This window comes from Podarcis melisellensis (assembly GCF_964234715.1).
Source record: "Podarcis melisellensis genome assembly, chromosome: 6".
Lineage (NCBI taxonomy): Eukaryota > Metazoa > Chordata > Lepidosauria > Squamata > Lacertidae > Podarcis > Podarcis melisellensis.
The window spans coordinates 2542218-2561988 of NC_138538.1; the positions used below are offsets into that span (position 1 = coordinate 2542218).

General features: G+C 45.9%; 1 protein-coding gene across 1 annotated transcript; it reads left to right on the top strand.

The window, feature by feature from the left end:
* Nucleotides 1-2664: 2664 nt before the first annotated feature.
* Nucleotides 2665-18171, top strand: COMMD7 (COMM domain containing 7). Its single transcript, XM_081917304.1, has 9 exons — nt 2665-2940; nt 8574-8627; nt 13131-13233; nt 14977-15033; nt 15123-15160; nt 15796-15886; nt 16070-16119; nt 16866-16914; nt 17660-18171. Exons 1-9 carry the CDS (start codon nt 2680-2682, stop codon nt 17734-17736), a joined length of 780 nt encoding a protein of 259 aa, XP_081773430.1. The 5' UTR covers nt 2665-2679; the 3' UTR covers nt 17737-18171.
* The last annotated feature ends 1600 nt before the right edge of the window (nt 18172-19771 follow it).

Genomic DNA, 19771 nt, shown 5'->3' on the forward strand with positions numbered 1-19771 from the left:
AGCTACTTTTCTCCCCCCCAAAATTTTTTTTTATTAGTTTTCTCTTATAATGCATAGACAAAAACACAAAAGAAAAACATTACATTTAACACAACATAAAAACTTGACAACAATAAAAACACACAAAATAAAAGTGTATTTACATTGCTAAAAGACTTCCTCGACACCCTCCAATCTGAATTTCATCGTATCACATATTTAGCAGTTCCCAATTTCATATTTATAACATCAATATCTTCTTTCATTACAAACTTATTAACCTTACTTCCAATTGTCATCCATACTAATCTTTATTATTAATCTTTTTCTAACCCTTAGCCTAATCTGTTACTTCTAGGGATTTTCTAATTATCTTATGTTACAATATCTCACTAAATATTCTTTAAATTTCTTCCAGTCTTCTTGTGTTTTCTCCTCTTTCTGGTCGCAGATTCTTCCAGTCAGGTCAGCCATCTCCAAAAAGTCCATCATCTTCATCTACCATTCTTCTATTGTCGGTATTTCTTGCAATTTCCAATTTTTGGCTCATAAAAGTCTTGCTGCTGTAGTGGCATACAAAAAGTCTAACATCCTTCTTGGGCAATTTCGGTCCTGTTATTCCAAGTAGGCCTCTGGTTTCTTAATAAATGTATTTTTCAACATTTTTAAAAAATTCATTATAAGTCTTTTCCCAGAAGCCTTTCACTTTGGGACACGTCCACCACATATGAAAAAAGTGCCTTCTTTCTCTTTACATTTTACAGCTACTTTTCAATGGGTTTTCAGTGTGATTTCACTACATTGTTTTTACATAAAGTGCTCCCAAGGATTTATGGCAATAAAATGGTTTGCATCACTTCAAGGAGCAACATGGTTTTGGAGCTGGATTCAGGTAGGGAACATGTGGCCTTCTACTACAAATCCCATCATTCATGGCCATTGGCTTTGCTGGCTGCTGGGACTGCTGGAATCTGAAGTCCAAAAGCCACTAGAGGACTGCAGCTTCTCCATCTCTAAACTACAGGAAGAGAAAACTAGGATCAGATAAGAAGGCATATTTGCAGGGATCACTCTACGGCAAGCTTAACGCCTGAGAAATGACCCAGCAGTATGATTATTGCTTATTTAATAACTTCTGTTCTGCCCCTTAGCCAAAAAGCAGTTTACAAAACAACAGCAGTAGGACAGTAAAGGTAAAGGGACCCCTGACCATTAGGTCCAGTTGTGGCCGACTCTGGGGTTGTGGCGCTCATCTCGCTTTACTGGCCGAGGGAGCCAGCGTGCAGCTTCCGGGTCATGTGGCCAGCAGGACTAAGCCGCTTCTGGCAAACCAGAGCAGCGCACGGAAACGCCGTTTACCTTCCCACAGGAGTGGTACCTATTTATCTACTTGCACTTTGACGTGCTTTTGAACTGCTAGGTTGGCAGGAGGAAGACAGTGCTTACGCTCAAACTTACAATCTAAAAGGCATGACACAAGTGGAAATGTGGAAGTGGAGGGAAGAGGAAAGAAGGAAGTTCAGGTATGTGCATATGAAGCTGCTGGGGGAGGTGAATAGCAGGATTGTTAACAGGGACTGGGAGTATGGTCATATGGTGTCGAATTTATGCATGGCCGTCTCCACTGGATGCCAGTCCACAAAAATGGTGCCATTGACCCTTTTAAAGCCCTGAACGGCTCTTAAGAGTCCAGGTTGCCTTAAAGGGTCATTTTCTGGGGTACCTCTCTGGTTCTCCCACATGGTGTAGGCAGCAGCTACCAGAGGGGGGCTTTTCAGTGGTGCTGGAACCCTCTGGCAACAGGGGTTTGGCATTGTGGTCCCTTCCCTGCTAATTAAGGCCTTCTGAAAAAATATCCCCAGGCTTTTCAATCTTAAAACCTTGTAATGGTTTTTAATCTTCCAGGGACCTTTGAGGACATTTTGATGCTGCTTTGAGTTTTGTTGCGCCAACTGAATTTTCTGCTGCATTATAATTTCTGCTGTTCTATCAGTTTTTATAGGGTGATGATGTTGTCCATGGGAAGGCAAACTAAGGCCCGGGGGCCGGATGCGGCCCAATCACCTTCTCAATCCGGCCCTTGGACAATCTGCGTGTTTTTTACATGAGTAGAATGTGTGCTTTTATTTAAAATGCATCTCTGGGTTATTTGTGGGGCATAGCAATTTATTCATTTCCCCACCAAAAAAAATATAGTCCGGCCCCCCACAAGGTCTGAGGGACAGTGGACTGGCCCCCGGCTGAAAAAGTTGCTGACTTTCGTCTTTACTTGTTTTAACTCAATTACTTGGTTCTGATTACTTAAATTGCAGCATCAACAAAACAAACAAGCCATCTTATTCCAGGGGTGATGCTGGTGCTGTGACTGGAGTTGAAAATGCCTGTGCTCAGAGTCATGCAGGAGGTTGGACTAGATGACCCTCAGGGTCCCTTCTAACTCCACAATTTTGCGATCCTATGGAAATCGTTTGTTTTTATTTTTTGGTGCTGCTGTTGCTCTGATAAGAAGCAACCTCTTTCTCTGGACTAGACGTGGGGCTTTCCCCCCACGGTCCCTCCAAGTGACCCTTACCTCGGAAGTAAGCGGTCGGAAGAAAACCCACGGGGCTTGTTTCCGAGTAGACCCGATCCGACCGCGGGGCAGGAGCGCGCGGCCTGACACCCGCCCCCATCCATCCCCCTCCCCCAAGCCGCCAACTCATGCGCGCTTTTCCTCGGCAAAACATCTCCCGGCCGGGCTTACTCGCGAGTAGTAGCGCCCCTCCCCCCGGGGAGCGAAATCGAAAGCGGCTGCGCCGGCAGGGGCGGAGCGCGGCGGGGAGGAGCCGGGCGGTGGCGGCAGCCGAGGAAGGCGAGCGCGTCGGATCCGGGCGCGCAATGGGGCTGCTGAGCTTTGCGCGCGAGCCGGTGCCGGAGACGCTGAGCGCAGACTTGCAGCAACTCAACCAGCTGAGCGCCCAGGTGCAGCTGCCGGCGGAGCGGGGGGCTTGGGAGCGGAGGGGGGGACCTCTTTTCCGAATATTGGGGCGCTGGTTGTCGGAGCCCCCCCCAAAAAAAACTGGCGCAGGGAGGAAGAGCCCTCCGGCCAGTGGGGCTGGCGCGTCGCCACGGGGAAGCAGGGCGCACGAGCGCGCGCTCCACTCCTGCGCTTCGCTGCGCGTCATCCTAAAGGGCGACCCCCCCTCCCCCGGAGGAGATCCTCTGGACCGGAGTCCCGGCGTGCCCGGAGGCTCCGCGAAGCTGCGTGAGCAGGATTGGGGCCCCGGGCTTGCTTTTAAAAGCCTCGCTGGTTTTGGAGAGGGTTGGAAGGGACCCCCAAGGCCACGAACTCATAGCTCTTTTAAAACGCGTTTTAATGATTCACTTAGGGAAGGAAGCAAAAAGCCAAACAGTTGCGATCAGCTTTTTAAAAAATAAATAAAATCCAGACTAGTATTGGCATCCATTCTTCCAAAGAAAAGCACGTGATTATGGTTAGTTTGTTATTCTGCCTTCAGAAACGGCACCTCGCGTTTTATCCGTGTTATTTTAGTTGCCCGTGTAAAGGTATGGTGTAGTACTGTATTTGCAAGATTATAAATGATCGGTGGAAACTGGATTAGAAGGAATAAACTTTAATTTAGCCGTGTGGTACTGAAAAACGGAATCTTAGTCAAGATACCCCATAACTTCCTTTCTCTGTCGGCCTCGCCACAATCTCCACCTTACGACCATGTCTAAATCACTTGATTCCCCGTGAATATTTCATCTCCCTGTTTTTTTGAAAAACAAAAATCTCTATCTCTTTGGTCTTCGGATCACCCTGTCTCTTTACCTAGTCTCAGATAATTCAGAGTCCAAAATCTTTGGCTGCTCCAGGGTGTTGTTGGCGGGGTTTTGTTGTGGTTTTTATTTTTATTTTATTTTTTGCTGCTGTTGGTGTTAGCTTTTTTGTATCTTCATTTTATCTCTTGCAGTGATGGTTGTGTATTTTTAAAAATGTTTTGTTTATGGCTACTTGAACGTTGTAGCTACGTATTTCTTTTCCTGTTGTCAGCCGCCTTGAACATGGTTTGAACGGTGGAAAGGCTGGGGACAAATAAAATTAGGGATTTATGTATATGTCTTGAGATTCTTGACTGATTCAGTTCAGGAGGGGAGAGTTGCTCTTGTCCTTGAATCCTTTTTGCAGGTTTCCCATCTGGTTGGCCTTGAAAGAATAGGATGCTGGTATAGATACAGATCTAATAACTTTTGTGTTCTTACAGGTATACCTCTGATAGAGCTGCAATACTGCCTTCTTTTAATTTTGTCTCCTGACACCATATATTTATAATTTCCAAGATTATAAATGATGCACAGGGACTGGATTCAAAGGAATATTTTTTATTTAGCAGTGTGCTGCTGCAAAACTATACACGACAAACTACTGCATTCAGCTTCCGTTCCCTGCTGGTCTCACCCAGAACTCCTTCCCCGCATACAACCATTTCTAAATCACTTTAGTTCCTGCTCACGTTATCCCTCCCTCATTGCACAGCGAGCATATCTGAGCAAAGGCACCCAGCGGATTTTATGTGTGCCGCCTGATGCTCTTAAACTGTTCCTCTTCTCCTTGGTTCCTGCAAGTCTACTCTGCTGGGGCCACTTTTTATGTAACCCCCCCAAAAAAAACCTCTTTATTACTGTTATTATTTTTAAAAAGGTTCTGCAAAATTCTGCAAAGTACTATCTTATCAAAACAGGATCTGATGGCAACATACGTTGCCCATATACTGTTGAACAAATATAGACATGAAATGAAGCCAGAATAAATAAGCCACAGGCGTGCTGCGATAGCTCACTTGGTGGAGCATGAGACCCTTCATCTCTGGGTCCTGGGTTCAAGCCTCAAGTTGGGCGAAAGATTTCTACCTGTCAGGGGTACATGATTCTTGTGGTCCCTTCCAACTCTGCAGTTTTATGTGGATGCGTGGAAGGCAGCGACATAATGATTAGACAAGACAAGGTTAATTCAACAACGACCCTGTTTTACTGCATTAACCATATTTGTTTGTAGACCAAAGGGGCGGGGTCCTCCTTCCTTACAAATGAAATAAAGTCAAACCAAAGAGGTATGAAATCATCCTCTTTTTTTCCCTTTTAGTGCCTAGGGACTTATTAGTTAGTTTTTCCAGCAGGGTGATATCCCTGCGGCTTTGTTGTTTAGTCGCGTCCGACTCTTTGTGACCCCCTGGACCAGAGCACGCCAGGCCCTCCTGTCTTCCACTGCCTCCCGCAGTTTGGTCAAACTCATGCTGGTAGCTTAGAGAACACTGTCCCACCATCTCGTCCTCTGTCGTCCCCTTCTCCTTGTGCCCTCCATCTTTCCCAACATCAGGGTCTTTTCCAGGGAGTCTTCTCTTCTCACGAGGTGGCCAAAGTCTTGGAGACTCATCCTCAGGATCTGTCCTTCCAGTGAGCACACAGGGCTGATTTCATTCAGAATGGAGAGGTTGGATCTTCTTGCAGTCCATGGGACTCTCAAAAGTCTCCTCCAGCACCAAAATTCAAAAGCATCCATTCTTTGGCGATCAGCCTTCTTTATGGTCCAGCTCTCACTTCCATACATTACTACTGGGGAAACAATAGCTTTAACTATACGGACCTTTGCTGGTAAGGTGATGTCTCTACCTTTTAAGATGCTGTCTAGGTTTGTCATTGCTTTTCTCCCAAGAAGCAGGCGTCTTTTAATTTTGTGGCTGCTGTCACCATCTGCAGTGATCATGAAACCCAAGAAAGTAAAATCTCTCACTGCCTCCATTTCTTCCCCATCTGGGGGTCCTATCTTATCCTAAGCTGGCTGCTAAAACGCTGAGCCAGACTCCTGGAGAACTCATGAGCTTTCTGTCTCCACTCCAACCTGGTAGCACAATAAAAAGCATAGCTGTTAGTCATGCCTTTTTCGCATTCCAGGTATCTCCCTCAAGGTCATGCTTCTGTTTTGGGGTTATCACCTCATCCAAGAATGCGACCGCTTTGCTCTCTTCGATGCCCTGCCTTCTGACCCTATGGCTGCACTGTTTCGTGATTTATTTACTTTGGGGGGGGAACGCTTGTAGGATTTTATTTTGATTATTTAGTTCGTAAAATGTACGCACCACTTGCAAAAAGGAAAAGAAAACCCTCAGGGCAGTTTTCAAAACAGGCAAAACAATTAACATCATCAATAAGGGGGGGAAAATGCTAACTTAGGACTTTTGGAAAGGTGAAATAACACGGAACTAAAAACAGATTAAGACTCTCCTCAACTTTCTAAACATGTGGGTTGGCTTGTCTAAATGCTTTAAGCAGGTGCTGAAAAGAGTACAGCAAAGGTGCCTGCCTGATATCAAGTGGCATGGAGTTCCAAACGCCCTGCCACACTAAACGGGCAAGTTCCTACAAATGAGGAATGGGCTTTATGTGGCACCTGTAACAGCACCTGTTCTAAGTAGCCGAGTGGTCATACATGCAGAAAGGCAATCGTGTAGGTAAACTGTTTGCATTCAGTGCTAGTCCTCTCCAGAGTAAACCGACTAAAATTAATGAACATTGTTAGCGTAGAATCATAGAACTGAAGAATTGGAAGGGACCCCGCAGGGTCATCTAGTCCAACCCCCTGCAATGCAGGAATCTCAACTCAAGCATCCATGACAGGTGGCCATCTGTCTGTCCATTAATTGCAGCAGGTCTACTCTGAGTAATCGTTAGTTGGCTACAACCCATATTATTATTATTGTTGTTGTTGTTGTTGTTTTAAAAAAATATTGTTTCTTAATCCTTAGCACTCTGCCATAGCTCTGTAGGCTCCCTGGTGTGCAAACAGGGCTGCTGCCTCTCTCTGGGGGATTTGGAGAATGCCCAGCGCATGCAAACAGAGGATTCGAGAGCGCCTGTGTGGAGGTCGATACCTTTTAATGGGGCCAGCTCTCCTTATTTGCAAACTTGCAAAATAAAGATAAATTGGACTCCTGGGTGTCACATTTTCCACAGAGCTAGTTTGCTCCTAAGGCTGTAACATTTAAGTCAATTAATTGAATTGATGCATTAAACACTTTTCAGCTTAAAGGTCTAAATTGGGCGGCTGTTTGTAAAATGGTGAACTGTGCTTCATGTGTTGGTGTTGACGTTTAAAGCCCTAAATGGCCTCGGCCCAGTATACCTGAAGGAGCGTCTCCACCCACATCGTTCTGCCTGGACGCTGAGGTCCGGCTCAGAGGGCCTTCTTGGTGGTGGCACCCGCCCTGTGGAATGCCCTCCCACCAGATGTCAAAGAGAACAACAACTACCTGACATTTAGAAGACATCTGAAGGCAGCCCTGTTCAGGGTAGTTTTTAATGTGTGACATTTTGATGTATTTTTAATCTTTGTTGGAAGCCGCCCAGAGTGGCTGGGGAAACCCAGCCAGATGGGCGGGATACAAATAATAAATTATTATTATTACTTGCAAATCCACAGGTGATTCTGGCAGTGGGAGCAGAAGACGCCCGCCATTCAGGAACGAGACCCCCTTCTAAGATGGTGCCCCCGACTTGGCTCCCTCCAGATGTTTCGGTCTACAACTCTCATCAGCCACATCTGGAGGGCACCAAGTTGGAGAACCCTGGCTATAGACACACATGCACACACACAGAGACACACTAACCCCAGGCCCATGGAGAAGCCTGGCCAAACATAAACATACAGTCGTACCTTGGATCCCAAACACCCTGGAACTCGGACGTTTTGGCTCCCAAATGCCGCAACCCCGGAAGTGATTGTTCTGGTTTGCAAACGTTCTTTTGGAACCTGAACATCCTGACGGAGCTTCCTGCAGCCAATCAGAAGCTGTCATTTGGTTTTCAAACATTTTGGAAGTCGAACGGACTTCCAGAATGGATTCCGTTCGACTTCCAAGGTACGACACTATACAGGTTCCTTGCAGAGGGAGAGAGGCAGCTGGCTTCACTTTTCCTGGAACTTGGAGGTTTCAGCCAGCTGGATGGGACTTGCCCACAGCTGTCAACTTTTCCCTTTTCTTGCGAGGAACCCTATTCGGAATAAGGGAATTTCCCTTTAAAAAAGGAAAACGTTGACAGCTATGGGCTCGCCACCCTGGGCTGTGTACTGGCTGTGTGTACTGGCCTCTGTGTACTGGCCTCTGATGTGCAGAATTAATTAAGCAATTAAAACTCATAGCTGTTAGTCAAGGTGGGTAAGATTTATTTAATTAGGCCACCAGCCTCTCCTACTCACTTTCACAAGGAGGCTGGTATTAGAGCAATCTTATGTTGAATTGGATTACTGCGTAATTGAGTTCCAAGTCTTAAAGGGAGGAGTTCCAGCAAGGGAATCAGGACCCTCGTGTTGTGGGGCAGGATGTGTCCCTGTTCCCAGGTCCATCTAACTTGATGGCTCCAAACCACTGCCTTCACACACCCAGACTGAACCACCAAGTGCCTTTTAAAAACTATGTATACAGAGGAAAGTTTTGAGGATTGTTGCTCTTCTTAAAAAAGGAATAATCTGCCTTAGACGCGGGAAAGAGCAGGAGAGGTGGGCCCAATCCTGGCAGGTCTTGTGTTGCTGACACCTTCGTTTTGTCTCTCTCCAGCAATTCTCCACTCTCGCGGAAGTGGTTTTCCGATTTCTGCAGGAACCGAAAGAGGTAAGCCGTCCGCAGCGATGTTGGCAAGATAGCATCCAAGGGGGTTAGCTGAGGCTATTTTTGCTGTAGTTTTACTCAAGGTGAGAATCTTAGGAGCAGCAGCAGCAGCAACTTTTAATGCTAATCACAGTAGCATCTTTGCATGAGATAAAACGAAAGGCCAGGCGCCCTGCCACAAGTCTGCAAGTTCTTTCCAAAGTGTAGATTGTTCTCATTTTTTTAATAATACTAATAATAGCAGTGTCATGAAAGTGATTATTATCTCAATCTGAAGGACACGATGGGGTGCATATTCTGTAAGGGCGCATTCCAAGCAATAGCAGAGCGTGACATATCGGCAGAGGAGCATGTGTATGCTTAAACATGAGATCCTGTATCTTCTTATTATTATTATTATTATTATTATTATTATTATTATTATTATTATTATTATTATAATACCCTGCCCATCTGGCTGGGTTTCCCCAGCCACTCTGGGCAGCTCCCAACAGAATATTAAAAACACGATAAAACATCAAACATTAACAACTTCCCGATTTTTTAGGGCTGCCTTCAGATGTCTTCTAAAAGTCAGATAGCTGTTTATTTCCTTGACATCTGATGAAAGGGCGTTCCACAGGGCGGGCGCCACCACCGAGAAGGCCCTCTCCCTAAACAAATGCAGTCAGCCACAATAATAATAATAATAATAATAATAATAATAATAATAATAATAATCCTGCCCTTCATCTGAGAATCACAGGGCAGACTTGCCCCCTTTGCTGACCTCTAGCAATCACACTTTTCTATCGCCAACCCATTCTGATCCCTGCCTTTGGGGCCCTGGGGTTTGGAACAATTTTATTGGACTGTTTGAAAAGAAAGAAAGAAATACTGTGAATCTGACGGTTTCATCCTCACCAGATCTTCTCCAAAGTTAGCCATACCGAACTCTGTGGGGCTTCCTCCCAGGTGAGGGAGAAACAGGTTCTAAAGTCAAGATTATTAAAACGAGGCCTTCCTTAATTTACGACTTGCGCCAGGATCTCGCCCCTTCTTTGTGCCTCTTCCTTTAATGACTGCTCAGCTTTCCCTACCGAAACAAGTCATAAATTCTGCCCGAACTTGGGCAGACAACTTGGAAAGCACCAGATGTTTAGCTAAAATTATGCCCTGCTTTCTCAAACCAATTGCTATAAAAGGAGGGGGGCTTCTGTCTCTAAACAGGGACAGAGATGTCGGCTAAAATAAAAAATAACAAAGGTATTATTACCGTATTTTTCGCCCTATAGGACGCACCATCCCATAAGGTGCATCTAGTTTTTTGGGGAGGAAATAAAGGGGGGAAAATTATTTCCCCCCCAGGCGTGGGGCTGGGGAGGCCCGAGCTTCCCCCGACCCCAGCCCCCAAACAGGCAGCTCTCTGCAAGCTGTGGGAGCCCAGCGCTGGCTCCCGCTGCTTGCTGAGAGGTCCGCGAAGCCTGGACGTGCTGAGCTCAGCGCGCGCAGGCTTCAGCATGCAGGCAACTCTCCGCAAGCAGCGGGAGCGCTCCCGCTGCTTGTGGAGAGGTCCGCGAAGCCTGCATTCGTCCCATAGGATGCACACACATTTCCCCTTCATTTTTGGAGGGGAAAAAGTGTGTCCTATAGGGCGAAGAATACGGTATATTATTATATTATATTATATTTTATATTATATTATATTATATTATATTATATTACCGTATTTTTCGCACCATAGGACGCACTTTTTCCCCTCCAAAAATGAAGGGGAAATGTGTGTGCGTCCTATGGTGCGAATGCAGGCTTTCGCTGAAGCCTGGAGAGTGAGAGGGGTCGGTGCGCACCGACCCCTCAGCTCTCCAGGCTTCGCACACCTCTCCGCAAGCAGCGGGAGCCCAGCGCTGGGCTCCCGCTGCTTGCGGAGAGTTGCCTGCATGCTGAAGCCTGGGCGCGCTGAGCTCAGCGCGTCCAGGCTTCGCGGACCTCTCCGCAAGCAGCGGGAACGCTCCCGCTGCTTGCGGAGAGGTGCCTGCATGCCGAAGCCTGGGCGCGCTGAGCTCAGCGCGTCCAGGCTTCGCGGACCTCTCCGCAAGCAGCGGGAGCGCTCCCGCTGCTTGCGGAGAGCTGCCTGTTTGGGGGCTGGGGTCGGGGGAAGCTCGAGCTTCCCCCGCCCCAGCCCCGCACCTGGGGGGGGAAAATAATTTTTTCCCCTTTATTTCCCCCCAAAAAAACTGGGTGCGCCCTATGGTCCGGTGCGCCCTATGGTGCGAAAAATACGGTATATTATTATACTATATTATTATAATTATATGTTATCTTAAGGCAGTAGTCAGACAGCAGAGGAATATGTCATTCATCAACAACTCAGGATCCCCAGATTGTTTTTTAAGGCCACTTTTCACCTGATCTTCTCCTTTTTTCCTTGAACATCTGATTCTCAGTTCCGTCAGAGACTAAGGTAACTTCTAAGCTCTGAACAGAAAATATTCAAAATCAAAAACTAGCCAAAGGTGTTGTTGTTGTTGTTTAGTCATTTAGTTGTGTCCAACTCTTCGTGTCCCCCTGGACCAGAGCACGCCAGGCCCTCCTGTCTTCCACTGCCTCCTGCAGTTTGGTCAAACTCATGCTGGTAGCCTTGAGAACACTGTCCCACCATCTCGTCCTCTGTCGTCCCCTTCTCCTTGTGCCCTCCATCTTTCCCAACATCAGGGTCTTTTCCAGGGAGTCTTCTCTTCTCATGAGGTAGCCAAAGTCTTGGAGCCTCAGCTTCAGGATCTGTCCTTCCAGTGAGCACTCAGGGCTGATTTCTGTCAGAATGGAGAGGTTTGATCTTCTAGCAGTCCATGGGACTCTCAGAGTCTCCTCCAGCACCAGAATTCAAAAGCATCCATTCTTCGGCGATCAGCCTTCTTTATGGTCCAGCTTTCACTTCCATACATAACCACTGGGAACACCATGGCTTTCACTATATGGTTGGCAAGGTGATGTCTCTGCTTTTTAAGATGCTGTCTAGGTTTGTCATTGCTTTTCTCCCAAGGAGCAGGCGTCTTTTAATTTCGTGACTGCTGTCACCATCTGCAGTGATCATGGAGCCCAAGAAAGTAAAATATCTCACTGCCTCCATTTCTTCCCCTTCTATTTGCCAGGAGGTATAGGCAAAGGTAGGCATGAATAAAAGTAAAAAGGTATTTTGTTCCCAATTAAACAAGAATTCTTTGTCGCGCCAGCACAGGCTCAAATGGGTCACAGAGGCAATTCTTTCTTTTTCTCGGTTTGAATGATGTGCAGATCTGCTCCTTCTGCACAGCGCCCCAGAACTCCAAAAGGGACCTTGGTTAACAGTGTGGGTGTGGTTCTGTTTTTCAGCCTTAGGATACAACCCAGGGCAAAGTTCCCTCCTGGCCTAGCTCAGTCGGTAGAGCATGAGACTCTTAATGTCAGGATTGTGGGTTCAAGCCGCATGGTGGGCAAAAAGATTCCTGCATTTCAGGGGGCTGGACTAGATTACCCTCGTGGTCCCCTCCAACTCTACAGTTTTATGATTTTTTTTTTTAGAATAATATTTATTGAAATTTCAAAAAATTACAAAAATAAAGGAAAATAAAACAAAAAATACAAAATACAGAAAAATAAAAACAATTAAAAACAAGTCAATCTTTCCATATCTAATCTTTCATTTGCTTGTTTCCTTGACCTCCTCACACCTCCCTGTTTTGTGTTCTAGTTCAATTAGTTAATTCAGCAAATCCTTTCCATCTTTGTTTTTATCTTAATAATTTATCTTAATATATTGTAACTTTACATTCTCACCTGTTAACAATCCATTTTTACTTACTCCTTTGTAACATTGCTGCTAAAACCACATAACTTCATTCCAACATCCTTCTAACATTCCTTAATTTTACAATGTTTCTGTAGATAGTCTTTAAATTTCTTCCAACCTTCTTCTACCGACTCTTCTCCCTGGTCTCGGATTCTGCCAGTCATTTCCGCCAGTTCCATGTAATCCATCACCTTCATCTGCCATTCTTCCCGTGTGGGTAGATCTTGTGTCTTCCAATACTTTGCAATAAGTATTCTTGCTGCTGCTGTAGCATCCATAAAAAAAATTCTATCCTTCTTTAACACCAATTGGCCGACCATGCCCAGGAGAAAGGCTTCTGGTTTCTTCAGAAAGGTATATTTAAATACCTTTTTCATTTCATTATAGATCATCTCCCAGAAAGCCTTCATCCTTGGGCACGTCCACCAAAGGTGAAAGAATGTACCTTCAGTCTCTTTACATTTCCAGCATTTATTATCAGGCAAATGATATATTTTTGCAAGCTTGACTGGTGTCATGTACCACCTGTATATCATTTTCATAATATTCTCTCTTAAGTACAGTTTTATGATTCAAAGTCCCCGTGAACTCAGTGGAACTGACTTTGGAGTCAGGCAGGCATAGGATTGCACTAGAAACTCGCATTCATGTGCTGCTTGGAGGTGTGGATCGCGCTATGTGCTCTTCTCCTCTTACAGGTCGAAAGGTTCCTAGTTCAGCTCTCTGAATTTGCCACCAGCAATAAACTCAGCCCGGGCCCTTTGAAGAACATTGTTAAAAGTCTCCTGTTGGTGCCGAATGGTGAGTGGCGGCTTGGGGGTCCCTGGCGGTGTGTGGGTGCCGGCCATAGACCAGGGGAATCGAGAGAGGAGCTTCTCCCCTCTTTCGTGAAGGGACCCCTCACAAGGGGGGCAGCTGCTCAGTGAAATAATAATAATAATAATAATTAATAAATTATTCATTTATTTACCTACAGGACTGCCTCTCCTGGTATGTCCTACGGAGGACCTTACAGTCTTCAAACAAAAACATCTTGGAGATCCCGGGCCACAGGGAGGTTAGGCTGGCCTCAACCAGAGCCAGGGCCTTTTCAGTACTGGCCCCAATCTGGTGGAACGCTCTGTCACAAGAGACTAGGGCCCTGCAGGACTTGACATCTTTCCGCCGGGCCTGCAAGACAGAGCTGTTCCACCAGGCCTTTGGCCAAGGCACAGTCTGACCCCCTCCTTCGGTAATCCTCACTGAACTCTAGCCCAATGGTTGCCATTAATCTGATTTGAACTGATTTTATAATGAAATTATTTTAGAATGTTGCATCATTTTACTGTTGTTAGCTGCTCTGAGCCCGGCTTCGGCTGGGGAGGGTGGGTTATAAATAAAATATTATTATTATTATTATTATTATTATTATTATTATTATTATTATTAATACCCCGCCCTCCCCAGCCAGAGCGGCTAACACCAGTAAAATCACAATTAAAGAAAAACCAATTTAAAATACAGGTTAGAAAATAATTTAAAATGCAGCTTCATTTTAATAGTAGCCAATAGATCAAGACCATAAGGGGCGGGAAACATAAGGGTCAGACTGAGTCCAAGCCAAAGGCCAGGCGGAACAGCGCCATCTTGCAGGCCCTGCGGAAAGATGTCAAGTCTCGCAGGGCCCTAGTCTCTTGTGACAGAGCATTCCACCAAGTCGGGGCCAGTACTGAAAAGGCCCTGGCCCTAGTTGAGACCAATCTAACCTCCTTGATGCTCGGGACCTCCAAAGTGTTGTCATTTGTGGACGTTAAGGTCCTCCGCTGGGCATACCAGGAGAGGTGGTCCCATAGGTACGTAGGAACATAAGGAGAGCCAGGGTGCAGGATCAGGCCAAAGGCCCATGGAGTCCTACATTCCATTCTCATGGTTGCCAGCCAGATACCCACAGGAAGACCCCAACCTAAGCACAATAGCAGCGCTTTTGATTCACAGCTAGGACAGATGCATCAGGACCCCACGGATTTGTCGAAACTCCTTTTAAAGCCTCCCACGCTGGTGAACATCTTGTGGCAGTGAGTTCCAAAGTTAAAACCATGCGAAAAAGTATCTCCTTTTGTCCAGCCGGAATCTTCCAACGTTCCATTTTGGCGACTGTAACCCTGGTTTTAAGTTACAGATAGGTAGCCGTGTTGGTCTGCCATAGTCAAAACAAAAAAATTTCCTTCCAGTAACACCTTAAAGACCAACTAAGTTAGTTCTTGGTATGAGCTTTCGTGTGCATGCACACAGTGTATCTGAAGAAGTGTGCATGCACACGAAAGCTCATACCAAGAACTAACTTAGTTGGTCTTTAAGGTGCTACTGGAAGGAATTTTTTTTGTCCTGGTTTTAAGGAGCCTTTTGGCACCTAGCTCATATACCTGAGTTTCTAACTCTGTTTGGGTGTCTTATTCCCGCGCTTAACTCCATACAGTAGCGATGTTGTCTAACCAGACTTCTCTCTTTCTCTCTCTCTCCCCTTTCCCCCCTCCGTCCGTCTGTTTTATGCCTTGTTTATCTCAGGTGCCCTAAAGAGAGGTCTGTCGGCAGAGCAGGTTAGAGCAGATCTTATCACCCTAGGTAGGTCTCTTTGAAAAGCCTCCGGCAATTCCTGAAGGTGGACAGTGGCTGCTGGCCTCTCATTTAACCGTGTTGAATTTCTCCCGCAGGGCTGAGCGAGGAGAAGGCCAGCTATTTCGAAGAGCAGGTACTATGAGCATTCCTTTCGCTACTGAAATTTTAATTCCCCCGGGGGGGAGGTGCTTTTCTTCTGGGCTGCCTGTTCTCTGAACTAATTGCACAAATCAAATGAAATACCGTGAAAATCCCTGAAACAAGAAGTAATCGACTAGAAATATTATCTTATTTAAATAAAGTAAATAATAAGAAAAATCAAAAAGCTTAAGGAAAAAATTAGAAATTAGAATTTTAGGTTTTTCTAATTTTTTTCTTAAGCTTCCTTGTTCTCAAACTTAATCCATTCTGGAAGTCTGTTCCAAAACCAAAACGTTCCAAAACCAAGGCACACTTTCCCATAGAAAGTATTGCAGTTCCAGACTTTTAAAAGCAACGCCTAAAACAGCAATTTAATTTCACTGTTAATATCCTTCTTAATTGTATTTCAGTTTGACATTTACTTTGATAAAATACATATTTTGTTACGTGCAAATGGCTTGAGATACCTATTAGGTCCATAAATTACCATATATCATATATTCAACACAAAAAAACTGACAATTTGTTAGACAGCTGGACATATAAAGGGCCCCATTACCTTAAGTAGCCGGTTTTTGTTTCATTTTGCCAGTTTTTGTTTCATTTTGCTTTCTGCAATCTTTCCAGTGGAGGGAGAAATCGCCCACCCTCTCGCGCCTGGCTGTGGGCCAGACCTTGATGGTTAACCAGCTCGTTGACATGGAGTGGAAATTTGGAGGTGAGGGGCTTTGTGGGCTGGGGGAGGCCTGTGGGGGGAGGCATAGAATCGCAGTGTTGGAAGGGACCCCAAGAGTCATCTAGTCTAACCCCCTATGGCCCCAGGTGCCTCCACCCCACAGAAGCTCCGCCTTCCAGCTTCCCCTGGGCACCCCACATTGATTTTCTTTCTTCTCTCCGGCAGTGACAGCAGGAAGCAGCGAACTAGAGAAAGCCGGAAGCATCTTCCTGCAGGTGGGTATCCTGCCATGCGAGAGGTGGTGCTGTTTTTGAAAGACACCCCCGGGAAGAGCCAGGGGCAAAAAAAATAGGGTGCTGGCACAGGCGCTGGGAAAAGGCCACCCTGTATCCCGCAGACGCTCGTGCCTGAAGAATTCAGCGTCCCAGGAAACTCTGCTTTTATTTTGGTTTCCAAAAACCAAGTTTCTAGCAGCAGAGAGAGGCTTGAAAGTGTTTGGGCAGTGCGGTTTGGGGAGGTTGGCGGAGGGCTGAGAGGGCATCCCAGTGGTACGGGACTTCAGCATCTTTGGTCCTCCCCCTGACTAGCAGAAGCAACAAAACAGTAATTTGGTGCAACAGATTTGCCTTGGAGGTGTTCCTTATACAGGTGTCAGAACTGGAGCCCTCCAGCTACTTTGGACTACAGTTCCCATCAGCCCCAGTCAACGTGGGATTCAGTGCTCATTTTGGGTAGGGTGATAGGTGCAGATTTCTTCCCCTTCGCAAATCTCCGTCCATTCCTGTGGGTCACAGCCCAGAGTGGCTTGTCTCTGTCCCCCTGTCCAGAAGCATCCATGCACACACCCCAATTCCCGACTCCTCAGCCGCTCCATCTCCCGCCCTGCAAAAACGTTAACGGTGGAAGAATCTCAGGGTTTTCTCTTTGCAGGAAAAAAGCACAGCGTTTTTACATTTCCCGCCTTCTCACTTGGATGCAACTTCCTTTATTCTGACAAAATAAACCTGATTTTTATTTCCAGCTGAAATTGGTGGTTAGGAAAGGAAACAAAGTGGAGCCTCTGTACATGGGTGAGTGAGCCATTATTTTGTCCTGGGGGGCGTTCTGCAAAGAGAGGGAGGCGGTTGAAGCCCCAGGAAGGCTGAAATTGCATCTCCTGAAAAAGACATTGCAAGGGCATGTATTTTGGGATGGGGGGGCGGGGGGAGCTGCTTCTTTCAACTAACTCTGAGGTCAGAGTTTTCTCCCTCGACTTTAGTGCATTCAGTGGTATCCAATTTAGTATTATTATTATTATTATTATTATTATTATTATTATTATTATTATTTTATTTATATCCCTCCTTTTCCCCAGACTGGGACTCAGGGCAGCTTGCACAAATTAAAACAACACAGATAAAATGCAAAAAGCTTAAAAAGGTAGCAATGATAATCGTTTAAAAAGCATTATTATTATTATATTTAAATTTAAATTTTGGGAGCTGCAGCTGTAAAAAGAAAACTGCTCAGCTAGTCAAGCTCCAGTGGAGATCTCTGGGGATGAACAGACACTTATATCATTTTGCCTCTTACTCTCCTTTTCTCTGAACTTACTAAAAGTCCCAAATGCTTCAGCCCAGCCAGATGGGCGGGGTATAAATAATAAAATCACCCTTGTTGTTACTAATCTTTCTTCTGTCCACTTGATAATTTTGGTTGCCCTTTCCCGAGAAACGGTTAACTTGCTGCAGGGAAAACAAAAGTGCTTGTCTTGTTTTGCGAGTCCCGAATCATTTCTGTTTTCCTTTCTTCTCTCTCTCCTTCCCGCGGAACCAGAGCTGACGCTGCCTCAGTTTTACGGCTTCCTTCACGAGATGGAGAGGATGAAAACCAGCCTGGAATGCCTCAGCTGAGTTTCCTGTGGGGCATCGAGAGTGAAAGCTGAACGTCCACCGTCCGAGGCCCCTGGACCAGATCCTCCAAGCCCCATTTCCCCCATTGAGAAGTTTGGGGTCAAAGAAGCACCCTGCTTTTAAAGTCTGGCTCACGTGGGGCTCTAAGAGCTATTAAGGGACAGAAGGGGTGGGAAATGTTTTGTAAAACCTGCAAAAGTCTGATGTTTTTTTCTTCTCTGGCTGCATAAAAGTCTTGTTTGGGGAGCAGATAATGCTACTTGAAAGAGGCTCAAGGAAGCAAAAATAAAATGGGGATAACTTTTTGCTCTCCTTGAGAGGAAGAGGTGGCAGCTATAAAATCTCCTTTAAAATCTATAAAAAAGGTGTAATTTACAACTTGGGTTTGCATAACCCACTGAGGAAGAGAGTAACACAATAAAATTCAAAACAGTAGCAGTTCATTGCACAGTTATCCAAAAACCATCCTTGGAGGTTTTTAAGCCGAGGTTGGGTGGCCTGGATGCTTTAGCTGAGATTCCTGCACTGCAGGGGGGGGTGGACTAGATGACTCTCAGGGTCCCTTCCAACTCTTAATGATTCTATGATTCTAAAACCCAGTTTGGTTTAATTAACCTGGCAAAACTGATGAACCGGGTTTCGAACTCTGATAGTCATTTACACCTCCAGCACACGCACACTCACACCCACCACCTCCTTGCCTCTTCGTGCCCCCCTGGGCAATCCACACACCCCCAGGAGGTCCCAACGCCTATTTCAGAACCACTTTCCCTGAATGGAAGTACGAATTCACCATTCGCTATAGCCTTGCCCAATGGGATGCCAGTGGCGCTGTAGTCTAAACCACTGAACCTCTTGGGCTTGCCGATCGGAAGGCCGGCGGTTCAAATCCCCACGACGAGGTGAGCTCCCATTGCTCAGTCCCAGCTCCAGCTAACCTAGCAGTTCGAAAGCACGCCAGTGCAAGTAGATAAATAGGTACCACTGTGGCAGGAAGGTAAACAGTGTTTCCATGTGCTCTGGTTTCTGTCATTGCGTCCCATTGCACCAGAAGCGGTTTAGTACTGCTGGCCACATGACCCAGAAAGCTGTCTGTGGACAAACACCGGCTCCCTCGGCCTGAAGGAGAGATGAGCGCCACAACCCCACAGTCGCCTTTGCCTGGACTTAACCGTCCAGGGGTCCTTTACCTTTTACGTTTGCAGTGGTACCTCGGGTTACAGATGTTTCAGGTTACAGACTCTGCTAACCCGGAGGTAGTACCTCGGGTTAAGAACTTTGCTTCAGGATGAGAACAGAAATCACGCAGCAGCAGCGGGAGGCTCCATTAGCTAAAGTGGTACCTCAGGTTAAGAACAGTTTCAGGTTAAGAACAGACATCCAGAACAAATTAAGTTTTTAACCTGAGGTACCACTGTATATCTTTGCCCAGATGCTTGCACTTCTTATCAGCAGCCCCTTCGTTTGCAATATTGTGTTGCCTAATACTTTTGTGGGATCAGGGATCTCTGAAACCTGCCTCTTTCCATTCCGTGGGATTTTTCTGGCCCTGTTCCAGAGAAGCTCCAATGCATTCCTGGGTTCTTCCTTTATTTCCCCTAACTGGAGGGGGGAAAGGGAAGAAAGTTGTGCACGTTTGACCAAAAAGGCCACTCAAAAGAGTTAGGCATTCGCTAAAGGCCAGACACCCTGACTCGCCATACTTTGATGAAGATTCCCAGATGATGGGGGCCACTTTTATTTTATTTTTAATCCTTCCTACAGAATAGCTGTCATCAACCTGTTTCTCTGTAGATGTTTTGGACTACAGTAATAATAATTTTATTATTATCTGACAGGGTTGCCCCAGCCACTGGGCAGCTCTCAACAAAATATTTTAAAACACAATAAAACATCACACGTTAAAAGCTGCCTTCAGGTGTCGGTGGAAAGTCATGTACAGTGGTACCTTGGTTCTTGAACTTAATCCGTTCTGGGAGGTTATCCGACTCCCGAAACCGTTCGAAAAGCAAGGCGGGCTTCTGATTGGCTGCAG